Source organism: Lepidochelys olivacea (assembly GCF_965140295.1).
Source record: "Lepidochelys olivacea isolate rLepOli2 genome assembly, chromosome: 2".
Classification (NCBI taxonomy): domain Eukaryota; kingdom Metazoa; phylum Chordata; order Testudines; family Cheloniidae; genus Lepidochelys; species Lepidochelys olivacea.
The window spans coordinates 144415460-144427893 of NC_140412.1; the positions used below are offsets into that span (position 1 = coordinate 144415460).

The following is a 12434-nucleotide window of genomic DNA, read 5'->3' on the forward strand; positions in this document are numbered from 1 at the left end:
GGAACCTTCCGGCAGTTGTTGCTGGGAGAGATCCTGCCTTCTCTCAGCCCTTTCCTCAGGAGCTACAAGTTGCAGGTCTGCTCCCTTCCCTGGTTTGCCCAAAAATGAGCTGTTCTTCTCCCTTTTAACACCATCTCTAGTGTGTGCATCTTTTGCAGGTATGGCAGGATGGGACTGGCTGAGCTCAGAACATCTCCTTAACCCTTGTTGCCCAGTATGGGGTTTGAATATCCCATCACATGTACATAAAAATCATCACAAAGCCACTACATTATCCTTCTTCAAATCACTCCTTCAACTTCACCTAACTGTGATGTCCACAAAACACGTGACAATGTGCTAGGCAGCTGGTGAACTGCGACTGCTGTTTGTTATACTGCAAATCATCTTTGTTTCGATTTTCACTAAGAAGGTTCGTGGTGACTGGACATCTAACATAGCGAATACCAGTGAAAATGAGGTAGGATCAGAGTCTAAAATAGGGAAAAAACACGTCAAAAATTACTTGGACAAGTTAGATGTCTTCAAATCACCAGGGCCTGATGAAACGCATTCTAAAATACTCAAGGAGCTGACTGAGGAGATATCTGAGCCATTAGCAATTATCTTTGAAAAGTCATGGAAGATGGGAGACATTCCAGAAGACTGGAAAAGGGCAAATATAGTTGTCCATCTATAAAAAGGGAAATAAGGACAACCTGGGAAATTACAGACCAATCAGCTTAATTTCTGTACCCGGAAAGATAATGGAGCAAATAATTAAGCAATCAATTTTCAAACACCTAGAACAGTAGTCCCCAACCTTTCTGTGGGAATAGCATATTGCTATTCCCAGAAGCCTGTGGCGGGCGTCGGACATCCTGTAGCCGAAATGCTGCTGAGAAGCAGCAGCGGCAAGAAGTGTCGCCGCTGAAATGCAACCAAGAAATCCAACGCTTCTCGGCAGCATTTTAGCGGGCGGTTCTCTGGCGGCCGTGCTCAGTGGAGGCATTTCGGCGGCGGGGTGTCCTATGGGCCCACAAAAATGCCCCAGAAGGTGCCATGGCCTAGAAGATAATAAGGTGATAAATAACAGTCAGCATGGATTTGTCAAGAACAAATAGTGTCAAACCAACCTGATAGCTTTCTTTGACAGGATAACAAGCCTTGTAGATAGGGAGGAAGCGGTATATGTGGTATATCTTGACTTTAGTAAGGCTTTCGATACTGTCTCACATGTACTTCTCAAAAACAAACTAGGGAAATATAACCTAGATGGAGCTACTATAAGGTGGGTGCACAGTTGGTTGGAAAATCATTCCCAGAGAGTAGTTATCAGTAGTTTAAAGTCATGCTGGAAGGGCATAACAAGTGGAATCCTGCAGGGATTGGTTCTGGGTCCGGTTCTGTTCAATATCTTCATCAGTGATTTAGACAATGGCATAGAGAGTACACTTATAAAGTTTGCGGACGATACCAAGCCTGGAGGGGTTGCAAATGCTTTGGAGGATAGGATTAAAATTCAAAATGATCTGGACAAATTGGAGAAATGATCTGAAGTAAATAGGATGAAATTCAATAGGGACAAATGCAAAGTACTCCACTTAGGAAGGAACAATCAGTTGCGCACGTATGAAATGGGAAATGACTGCCTAAGAAGGAGTATTGCGGAAAGGGATCTGGGGATCATAGTGGATCACAAGCTAAACATGAGTCAACAGTGTAAAGCTGTTGCAAAAAAAGCAAACATCATTCTGGGATGTATTAGCAGGAGTATAGTAAGCAAGACAACAAGTAATTCTTCCACACTACTCTGCACTGATTAGGCCTCAACTGGAGTATTGTGTCCAGTTCTGGGCGCCACTTTTCAGGAAAGATGTGGACAAATTGGAGAAAGTCCAGTGAAGAGCAACAAAAATGATTAAAGGTCTAGAAAACATGACCTATGAGGAAAGAGTTACAAAATTGGGTTTGTTTAATCTGGAGAATAGAAGACAGAGGGGACATAACAGTTTTTAAGTACATAAAAGGTTGTTACAAGGAGGAGGGAGAAAAATTGTTCTTCTTAAACTCTGAGGATAGGACAAGAAGCAAGGGGTTTAAATTGCAGCAAGGGCTATTTAGGTTGGACATTAGGAAAAACTTCCTAATTGTCAGAGTGGTTAAGCATTGGAATAAATTGCCTAGCGAGGTTGTGGAATCTCCATCATTGGGGATTTTTAAGAACAAGTTGGACAAACACCTGTCAGGGATGGTCTAGATAATACTTAGTCCTGCCTGAGTGCAGGGCACTGGATTAGATGACCTCTCAAGATCCCTCCCAGCTCTCTGATTCTATGATCTTACTGCTATGTTGTGCTCCCCCAATCCTGTTGTTGCATCCATTTGTTGCCTCCTATCTTATACTTCAAATTGTGAATTCTTCTGGGCAGTGGTCATCTTTTTGCTGTGCGTGTATGATGACTAGTAGAGTGCAGCCCTAATCCCAAATCGGGGCCTTTAGCCCTTACCACAATACATATAAATAACAATAATGGGGACTCAACCTACTCCACTGAAGTCAATGGCAAATGACAAACTTATTTTTGTGAATTAATTCACTGGAGCAAGATTAGGTCCTTCGTTAAGGGAGACCCCAATTTCATTTATTTATAAAGTTTAAGGGGAGAAATGTTAGAATAAAATTTAAGAAATTCTGCTCTACCACGTAAAACAAGTTTTTTTTAAAAAAAACAACAACTCAGTTCTTGTTGTTTAATCCTCTGTGTGAAGCTCCCTTTTATCATTTCTCTAAAAATATTACAGCCCTATGTTTCTTTTTGCTATTTAACAATAAGAAATTAGTGCAATTCCTGCAGGGGAAGCTGAAGTTTGTATTTATAAAACCATAGTGCATTCCACCATATTTGAGTTAGTGGGTTACTTTTGCCATTATGTATTCCAATACTGTGTGTGGTTCTGATTTTTTTTAATATTGCTTCTGCAAATGGTACATGTATATCTATTTTTAAAAGAGTTTGTAATTAATCTAGTATATTTCTGCTCAACACCAGCCTCATTCATTTTGTATTGGTATTCTACATATTTTGCAATCAATGTGTACAGCTGCACATTTATCTATGTTGAATTTTAGCTTACACAGCAGATAAAAACAGCTTAGAATTTTGTTCAGCCCACTGTAGTAATTAACCTTTCATTCTTCTCCCCCACACCCACCATATGTTTAGGCCCCTTTCCCATGTCCCAGTAGTAATTTAAAATGTGATAATATATATTAAATCAAAGATGTTTGTGAAAGCTGGGATAAACTACATCATATGCACACTGAGTCAATTTCCCTTGAAAATAATTTTTAAAAAATGAAAATAATTTTTAAGACAGATCTTCCTCTAGTAAATTTGACAAATTACCTCTGACTATGGATATCTTGCAACTGGACTCCCTCTTTTAATCAAATAGATGGTGATCTAAACTTTTTGGTGTCAGTTGTTCTTCCTTTTTGGCATGCTGCTTATACAGTATCCTGCCAGATTTTTGATATTTCACTTATTTCTAATGAGCCTGAGAGCATGATGAATATATATGATGGCAAGCAATTCTCTGACAAAAAATACCCTGTAAATCCCTTCTCATGAGGCAATAAATAATATACACATAAGGTGTTGTAAAAAGGTGTCATCTTTCAACAGTTCCCTGACCTTAGGTATAACACCAGAAATCTCTCAATCTTCTATGGTTGTTCCAGAAACTTTTCCAATATAGTAACTTTCAGTAACATGGCCTGCTACAAAACCTCACAAGAGATGGGAAAATCATGAGGTTCACCACTGAGAGAGAAAAAGAGCACCCTCTTGGCAACACTTACAGCCCCCAACAGCACTCTAACATGGGTTACAACATATTACGCGACTAAGGCCCTATGTAAACCATGATTTCATAGACTGCAAAGAAATCGTGAAGTTAGCTCAACACCACATTTTTTTTTCAATATTCTTAAACAAAATGAAAATGTGTACAAATTATTTCATACAAAGATCACTGTAGCAAACTGCACAGTTGAGATGTTACATCTCCATGTGTACTATTTTCCCGCATGCACAGAATAGTGTGCTGCAAAGTAATCACACCATCAATGTGACTGAATATAATCTAGCTGGGAAACACTGTACACTACAAATAAGAAAATGGATGCCTCAAAAAAAAAAAAAAAGTGTCTGCAGCAGATCACATAAAGCAGTATCCACCATGAGTTTTACCCAGTGATGGAGATAAGCTCTTCAGTACCTCCTGAAATGTTACTGTACATCACTACCAAAAAAGTTCAAAACAGTCAACTGGCTTTAGGTGCTTATCAAAAGGTGGAAACTGAGAGCAGTATAGCAACTCTTACTTGTGAAGAAATAAAAGCCAGTGACTTCCTTGTTTCAAAATTCCACTGAAAACTGTAAGGCACGCAATTCACTAAATATTGACAAGACAGACACATTTGTTTGCACAAATATCTCCCTTCATAAAACTGGACAACCAAAGGCTATGGGAATTTTTCAGAAAGAATGTAGTAAATGGTGGAGTGATTCCTTCATCAACCCAGCTGAGATATGAATATTTACCTAAAGTTGACAAGTGTCAGAAGAAGGAGATTATGGAATTTGTAAAGAAGTCTGGGTGGCTGTCCGTGGTCACTGACAAACTAACTGATGCCCAAGATGAGTATCTGTTACATATTTTGTTTTGAAAGTCCTAAATGGTGAAGACAATCTAACTTGTAACGGAAAGTTGTCCTTGCTGATACCATTTACCTATATGTGGTTATTTACAACACCATTGCACACGCTACTGTAAAGTGCTGAATACCTTTGGAGTGGATTTTGATTATATTAGTTCATCTATCTCTGACAACACACCCTATGTCAAAAGCTTACAATCAAATGCTTTGGCATTACTGCTTAACTCAGTTCAACATACCTGTAGTGCTCACATAGTAGCCCTTGATAATGAAATCTGAAGGACCAATTTCCCAAAGGTTGACAAGCTAACAGAAAGAGTCAAAAAAGTTTGTAAATATCATCCGAGCAGAAAATTGCATTTTAAAGAAAATCTGCAAAGGACAGTTTAGGCTGTGGGTTCGAATCTTCCTGTGAAACTGCCCCCTAAGGCAGTTAAGACAAGATAGGAAGCTTGTATGCTGCTACTGATTACCATACACAGTACATTACTTTTTACTTGAGTTTGGTGGAAGAGGAGATGAAAGTTACAAACACAAAGTGTTAAGGAGCTGAAACATCTGTTGTACGGTTCCGAAATTTTACAGCTACAACTCAATTTCATCTACACATAAGCGGGGGAATTGGTCCTGCTATTGTGGGGAACTTTCCCAGCTTATACACTACCTCGGTGAAGTGGGCTAGCAAAAGGATCTGAGTCCTCGCTCCCACTTCCTTTACCCATAGGCCTGCCTGACCTCAAGGGCTCCCCTTCCACTCTCCTGTCTGGCAGAGTCCTCATAACCCAAACAAAGCTGGGCCCAGGATTCCTTGGGGGCTCGATCCCCAACATTGTTTTGGTCACTTAGGGAAGGGGCTAGGGTGTCCCCACTCCGGGATTTGCTCTCTGCACTGGATGCTTCCCTGACCCACTGATCATTACATACAGTTCAAAGCAAATACAACTGATTAAACAGCAATCAATTTAAAAAAAATAAGGAAAAAATGGGAAAGGTTAAAGGAAAACACATAACCCCGCTCTGTGGCACGGGGACATCACAACCAGCATCTCTGGAATGTAAGGGAAGTTCAGTCTGTTCCTCACAAGCCCCAGGCCTCCTTCTCAGGCCTTTGCTGTGCTGCAGGGATGCTGTGGTTCAGACACTTGCTCTGGTGGTGGCCACACACTCTTAAGCTCTAGGTGGCAGGACCCTTCTTCCCAGAATTGCCTCCGCCCCACTGGGGTTATAATCCCCATCCAAGTCTGGCCAGCCAGGCGTCTTAGCTGGGCCCGCTGCCCAGGGTCCCCCTTGCTCTCCCCGGCTGCACACGGCACTGGACTGCCTCAACTCCAGCTCCACTCTACCTCAGCTCTGTTACTGCTGCTCTGCCTCCAGCTCACTGAGCTGCTTCTCTGGCCCCTCTGGCTCTGGTTGCTGCAGCTCTCCTCCTAGCACAGGTCTGCTCTGTGGGCTGCTTTTCTGGTCCCTCTGGATCTGGCCCAGCTCTGCTCCCCAGCTGAGCTTGGGCCCCGGCTTTCTCCTTAGCTCAGCCCAACTCTGTCTGACCCAGGCAATTCCAGCTCATACGGTGGACAGAATCCCCCTGGCCTCCTGATTCCCTGATTAGCCTGCCTGCCCTGTCAATCAGGCTGACCTGGAGCATTGGCCTCTCCCCATTGTTCTTGGGGACAGTCAGTCTCACAGTCCTGATTTCCCATTGGCCCTTCCCCTTACTTTTGGTACTGGGAGCTAGCCAATCAAAAAAAAAAAAAAAACCAACAACAACAAAACCTAACAAACAAACCACTGAGTTTTAGTAAGGGGACAACAGTCCCCTTACATTAAGGTATGGCAAAAAGCTTGCTGATTTGATCAAATGGTTCGAAAGCTGTGAGATGTGCATGAATCAAGTATACAATAAAGTTGTTGACTTAATTAACAACTTACTGAGCACTTAAAAGTGAGCAAGACAGTGGTGATGCAGGGATTCAAAGCCAATATATTAAAACTTTTACTGAAGTTGCAGATAAGATTACAAACTACAACCTCCCGAAGTGCATGGAAAGAAAACCCCATTTCACTCACCCAGCATGCCAGTTCCTTAAAGCAGTAAGGGTCTTTGATACCTTGCAAGTATATACTTTAAAAATGGATGCCATCCCACTCGATTTCTTAAATCATTTCAACAGGAGCTGCAAAACTGAAATAAAAGGCTACTGGTTTTATGCAAAGGAATGCAGCAATGACTACCTTTTGGAGGTCTACAGAACCTTGTCTTTCCATGTCTTTCAAAATTTGCCTTGCAATATTTATTTGCAGTCCCTAGCTCTGTGGATGCCAACCAGAGTGTTTCAGCATATGGGCGATTCCTACTGAGCAGAGGCAATCCATCAAAAAGGAACCACTCAACAAACTGATACTTAACTTTAATTAAAAAAAGAAATAGAAATAATTGAATATTTAGTTGACTGTATATGTGTTTGCTTACTGCTAATTTTAGTTGTAAAATTAATTCCATGCATACTCCATGAAATTCAATATTTTGCCCTTTACATTATGATGAATTTTTTAAACAAAACAAAATTTTCACAGGGCACTCTATATGACCTTCTTAGAAGTGCGTTGGGGCCAGATTGGGAGTCTAGTCTTTTAAAGAGATGGAACCTTACCGGATCAGCCATTCCGCTGGCTGACACACAAACCCACCTTTCCACTATTTCAACACTACACAGACATCCCTTCTACAGCATTTTTCAACAGTGTGGGAGCACTGCTCACACTTTCCCCTCCCGGCACACACATTGCAGCTCTGCTTCTCTGCCTCTGATCAAAAATCTTGGCTCTGGCTGAAGCACACACACAGAGCAGGGAGCTGAGTACTCTCTCCCTAATGCATAGGGGCAGAATAAAGTGCCATAACCCAAGAGAGAGCTGGACAGAAAATCAGGCAAAAGAGAAAAAAGACGTTCCTTTCTATGAGTAGTGTCGTAAATCTACCTTTTCAGTGGCTGTTCAAAGATATGAATCTTTCTCTAAAGGAAGTCATTTCAAGGAGAAAATGGCAAGAGTGAAATATTTTTTAGAAAAACAGAATAGGTTACCTGAACTCTATAATTAGTTTTTCACTTTCTTACATTACTGCTATATGTATACACTCATAGTCATACTTTGTGTGGTGGGATCGAACCATATGCAATTATTGAAAAAGGGGAGGGAATAGCAAGGATACTGTCAATACTGCAGTGTTACAACCTTTACCCATTGGCTGATCAAATGTACACATCTACCTGTGCAGAAAGACTCAGAAAGGGAGAGAAATAGTTTTACCAGAAATGCTGAAACTGCCCTCTGATTGGCTAACCGTAAGCCAGCTGACCCTTTTACAAAGTTATAAAAGACCGAGGCAGCTGTGGAGGAGGTTGTCACAGAAAAAAAAGCTCATGGACCAAGGTCCTGATCCTGATACCAGACTCCACTTTTCAGTGTCAAAAGTAGATAGGAAGCTGGTCAAAAGAAGCCTGGGCTAACATTACTCATGCACTAAATTCTCTGCTGACAAAAGTCAATGGAACTGAACCTATTTAAACCAATAGAGAATTTCAGTAAATGAGCCGTCATAGTGGGTTAATTTCCTTTTTAATATGCACATGTAACTCCCACGAAGATTACTGCAAGTTACATGTGCATTTCAAGGTGAGGATTAGATATGAGGAACAAGCTGCAAATGAAGATCTGCTTCCAAACTCCTCCCGAGTTGGAGGAGCATTTAAACCCGGGTTTTGGATTCTGGCCCATCATTATTAATTTTAAATCCCTCCATGAATTCACTCCAACATGATGGTTATATATACTTTGCCAGGATATGCTATTCACGGATAAAATTAACAGAGATTTTAAACAGAAAAAAATCCCATTGGAGATATACCACACTGCAGATATAAAGGGATCACAAAGGGAAGGAGAAACTTGTAACTAGGGGTGTAACTGTACAAATGGAGAAACATATTGCCAGTATCAGAATATCTGAGCCTCAGATCAAAGAAATAAGGAAAATTTTTTTTTCCAGGAATACACATTCTAATTGTATCACCCTAAAACCACAAGAATTTAGATCTTGTTTTGGTACCTTTACAGCTGACAATTTTTCTTCCTTTTTATGTGGCTGAAGCATTGGTGCAACTAACTCAGCGAGCCAACCTGTACACACTCCTTTTCGTGAAACCAGTCGAGATGGGGAGGATGGAAACTCCACAACATTAAAAACAAACTGCAGTTTTTCTGGTTGAAATAAATTGGAGCTGCAATGACACAAATGATTGAACAATCAAAATACTATCTGAGAAGGAATCAGTACAGTAGCTTCATTTTGAGCCTAATCCAAATCTCATTGAAGTCAGAGTCTATCCCTTGACTTCATGGGGTGGGGTTGTACAGGGCTGGATTGGCAGGTGCCTGGACAATACCATATGAATGACTCACAGAATTCAAACAGAACTCTTCTGAATTTATCAGATTCATATGCATGAGAGTTTTATTTTGTGAGAGCACTGGTAAAATGTTACCAGCCACTCAAAGAATATTGCTTTATTTATATGCAACACAACATTTGTGTATGTTTTTAATTAGAACATTTTTATAACACTTTTTATTAAACTAAAAAATGAACTTAGATTCTTTTCTACCCAGGTTTTATTTTTCCTTTCTTCCACCCTATTTCTTCTCCTCCATCTATTGTCTCCATCTTTTTCTATTTCCCCTCATTCTAGATTTTATTTAATGTTTAATATTATTCCCTTTCTTTTCCTCTCTCTCTCCATTCCTTTCCTATCTTCCCACTCATCCTTTTTTAATCTTTTTCCAGCTCTCCATTCTTTTTTTAACCAATTTCATCACTTTCCTTCAATTACTTCCTCCTTCTCATCGTCAGTCTCCCCCTCCTCCATTCCCACTCAATAACTCTTCCCCTTGCAATCTTCTCACCCATAAATCAGCTTCCTGATGTCTTTCTCAGAGAACTCAACTTGGCCTGCTGGGGAAGGCTGCTAGGCAGGTCCTTCCCAGAGATTGCCATGCCTTCAATACTTGTCCCTGTTAAAGGGCTATTGGGGGTCTCTTCCTTCTCCTCTTTCTGCCTCACAGGATTTGGGGATGGAGAGCCAGGCTGCAGTGATCTTCTGTATCTCTTCCCAAAGGCAAAGGCTGGGAGCTACCTGGCTGAGTTAGTTCAGCAGCACTAGTAAATGGGAGCAGTTAGTCACTCCACTCAGTCTGCCTGATCTCAGAGTAAAGCAGTTCCAGGACTGGCAGCTGAGCAGCGAGACAGCCCTGCTGCTCATGGAAGACATCAATCCACTAGGCAAATGCCTCATGGCCCAATCTAGTCCTGAGATTATTTACTTGCCTGCTGTGTGTAACTAAAGCCATAGTGCACGCTTGTGCTGGAAGTATTCCAAATAAATCAAGGACATTTTCATGTGTTTAGTCTTGCCTCAAGATTTCTAAAAATAAAATAAAATAAAATAAAATAAAAAAAATAGTTCCACTGTGAGGGACTTCTGTAGAAGTAGTTACCTATGTGCTGGGGATTTTAGCCACTGGGGATTGCATGTGTATGTACAAACTCAAACAGGTAAAGCTGATTTCCACACTGACCGCAGGATCAAAGTTCTCTTAAACAAAACTAAACTGCAATATAACCCAGAGTTTGCTCTCTGTAATGCCTTAACAAGGTATCCTTTTGTAAGGAAAAACCATGCCTAAATTACAAACAAGATATAATCTAAATATATCAGTACCTGGAAGCTGAATAGGACCTGGCTTGCAGTTTAGGAAGATGTTCTGAAACGAATAATAAAAAACCCATTGGTTATCATTGTTACATCAAAAATCATAAGCAAATTTCCTTATGCCTTACTAACAACACTGTGGAAGAATTTTAAATATATTATTTTTTTCCATTCGTATTGATTGTTTACTTTTTGCATTCCACAGAATTTGACAGGGAAAACCAACAAGTGAATCTTGACTCACTAGTCTCCTAGTCAAACTATTATAGCTTCCTCCCCCAAAAAAACTGCATGGGATTAGCAGATGTGCACAATGAAACATGATTTCTGATTGGTGCTGTCTGTGAGTACACATTAACACAAACAGAAGAAAATATAAACCAAAATAAGGTAGGTTTTGATTACTCTTTCAGTATAGCAGAGAGATTTACACATTTATTTCAAAGGTAGGGTGGCTCAATGGATGAGCCTTATGTTGGCCATATTAGATATCTGGGTTTCATTACAGCTCTATTTAAAGAATGGGTCTCAAACTCAATTTACCTTAGGGCCAGTGCCAGTCCTCAAATCCTCCCAGTGGGCCAATAATGCCAGTGAAGATGATGTTCAGAAAATAAAACGTTTATATTGTATTTTTTATTTCGAATTTATTAGAAATAATAAAACTGTCATATAACTTTATACAATTCTTCGCCTGCCAGAGAGTTGTTAGTGTTTGCCAGACTCCTGGCAACGCTTCTGTTCTGTCACTTTGTTGATGTTTGGCCTCAGTGACTGAGCAGCTGAAACCTTCAGGATTGCAACAATGTGTGCATCAGATAGTTGTGTTCGGTATTTAGACTTGTTTATAGTCATTGTGGAAAAAAGTGATGCTGCCTCGATGGCTGACTCTGCCCGGCAACTAACGATGCTGCCTCCATGGCTGACTCTGCCCAGAAACTAGTGATGGTAATTCTGTCCCTCTCCTCCAGCCAATGGGAGCTGCGGGGGGCGGTGCCTGCAGGAGACATTGCTGGCAGCGTGTCTGCATGCTTCTCTCCTCCGCAGGCCGCAATGGGGAGGTTCTCGGGCCTCAGATGGCTTGCAGGCCGGGACTTTGAGACCCCTGATTTAAAGAGACCTAGTGTGACATCAGTTATCTTATCTATAAAATTGGGGAAACAATAGTTTCCTGCCATAGGTTATGGAGCCTTAATAGTAATGGCTGTGACGTGCACAGAAATATTAACAGCAGTTGGCTGAAGAGGTGAAATTTGAGTTCTTGGTTCCCCAGGTCAGTCCCTCTTAGACTACACAGTTTACTGTGTGGAAGTTTCTGTCTCTTTTTCTTCCTCTCCCCTCCTAGAATCCGAGCTCAGTGCTGGCATTTTAGGCAAATTCTGGCATCCTACTTGATAGGACTATTAATAAAGTTGAATAATTTTTATTCATGAGGTTATTCAGCTTGTTCTTGGCACAAGACATTAACAACAGGGACAGTCCAGTCAAATACATTATGCATGCACACCGCCCCATAGATTTTCCCCTAATTCTTTGCCAAAAAGTTATAAGAAAGTTGTTATAAGAAACATGAAATTTAAAAACAGGTGTTTTGGAAGGAGGCTGTACTTCGGGAACCCCTCAATGAAATATTACCAAATTTGTACCTGGATCCTAAACTGCCATCCCACTTTTTCAAACCAATCTTACTATGCAGATATTATACAGGCCTGAAAACACAAATTTAAATGAACACTTTTACAGCCTTAACTAGTGCTCACTCCATAATCAGACAGATGTGTATTTGCACATTTTTTCCTTAGAAAGATGCAAAAACTTAAAAGGTTCTATTCAGCAGTAACTCAGCCTTCAGAGTAATAACTTACACCAGCATAACAGTGGTAGAAATCCTTGACGGTACAAAGTGTGGCTTGGGAGCACGTGCACTGTGGTAAAGTAGCTGTAAATCCACTTGAGTAGCGAGG

At 40.7% G+C, this 12434-nt stretch overlaps 1 protein-coding gene across 5 annotated transcripts in view; it reads right to left on the reverse strand.

The window, feature by feature from the left end:
• The window catches only part of MTRR (5-methyltetrahydrofolate-homocysteine methyltransferase reductase), a 124639-nt gene that overhangs the window by 27702 nt on the left and 84503 nt on the right, over window positions 1–12434 (reverse strand). For all 5 annotated transcript variants that reach the window (XM_084619399.1, XM_084619396.1, XM_084619395.1 and 2 more), the window contains 2 exons: window positions 10480–10522; window positions 8811–8982 (listed from right to left, as the gene is read on the reverse strand). In XM_084619399.1, the coding sequence (XP_084475525.1) occupies window positions 8811–8982; window positions 10480–10522 (215 nt within the window). The remainder of the gene's footprint in view (window positions 1–8810; window positions 8983–10479; window positions 10523–12434) is intronic.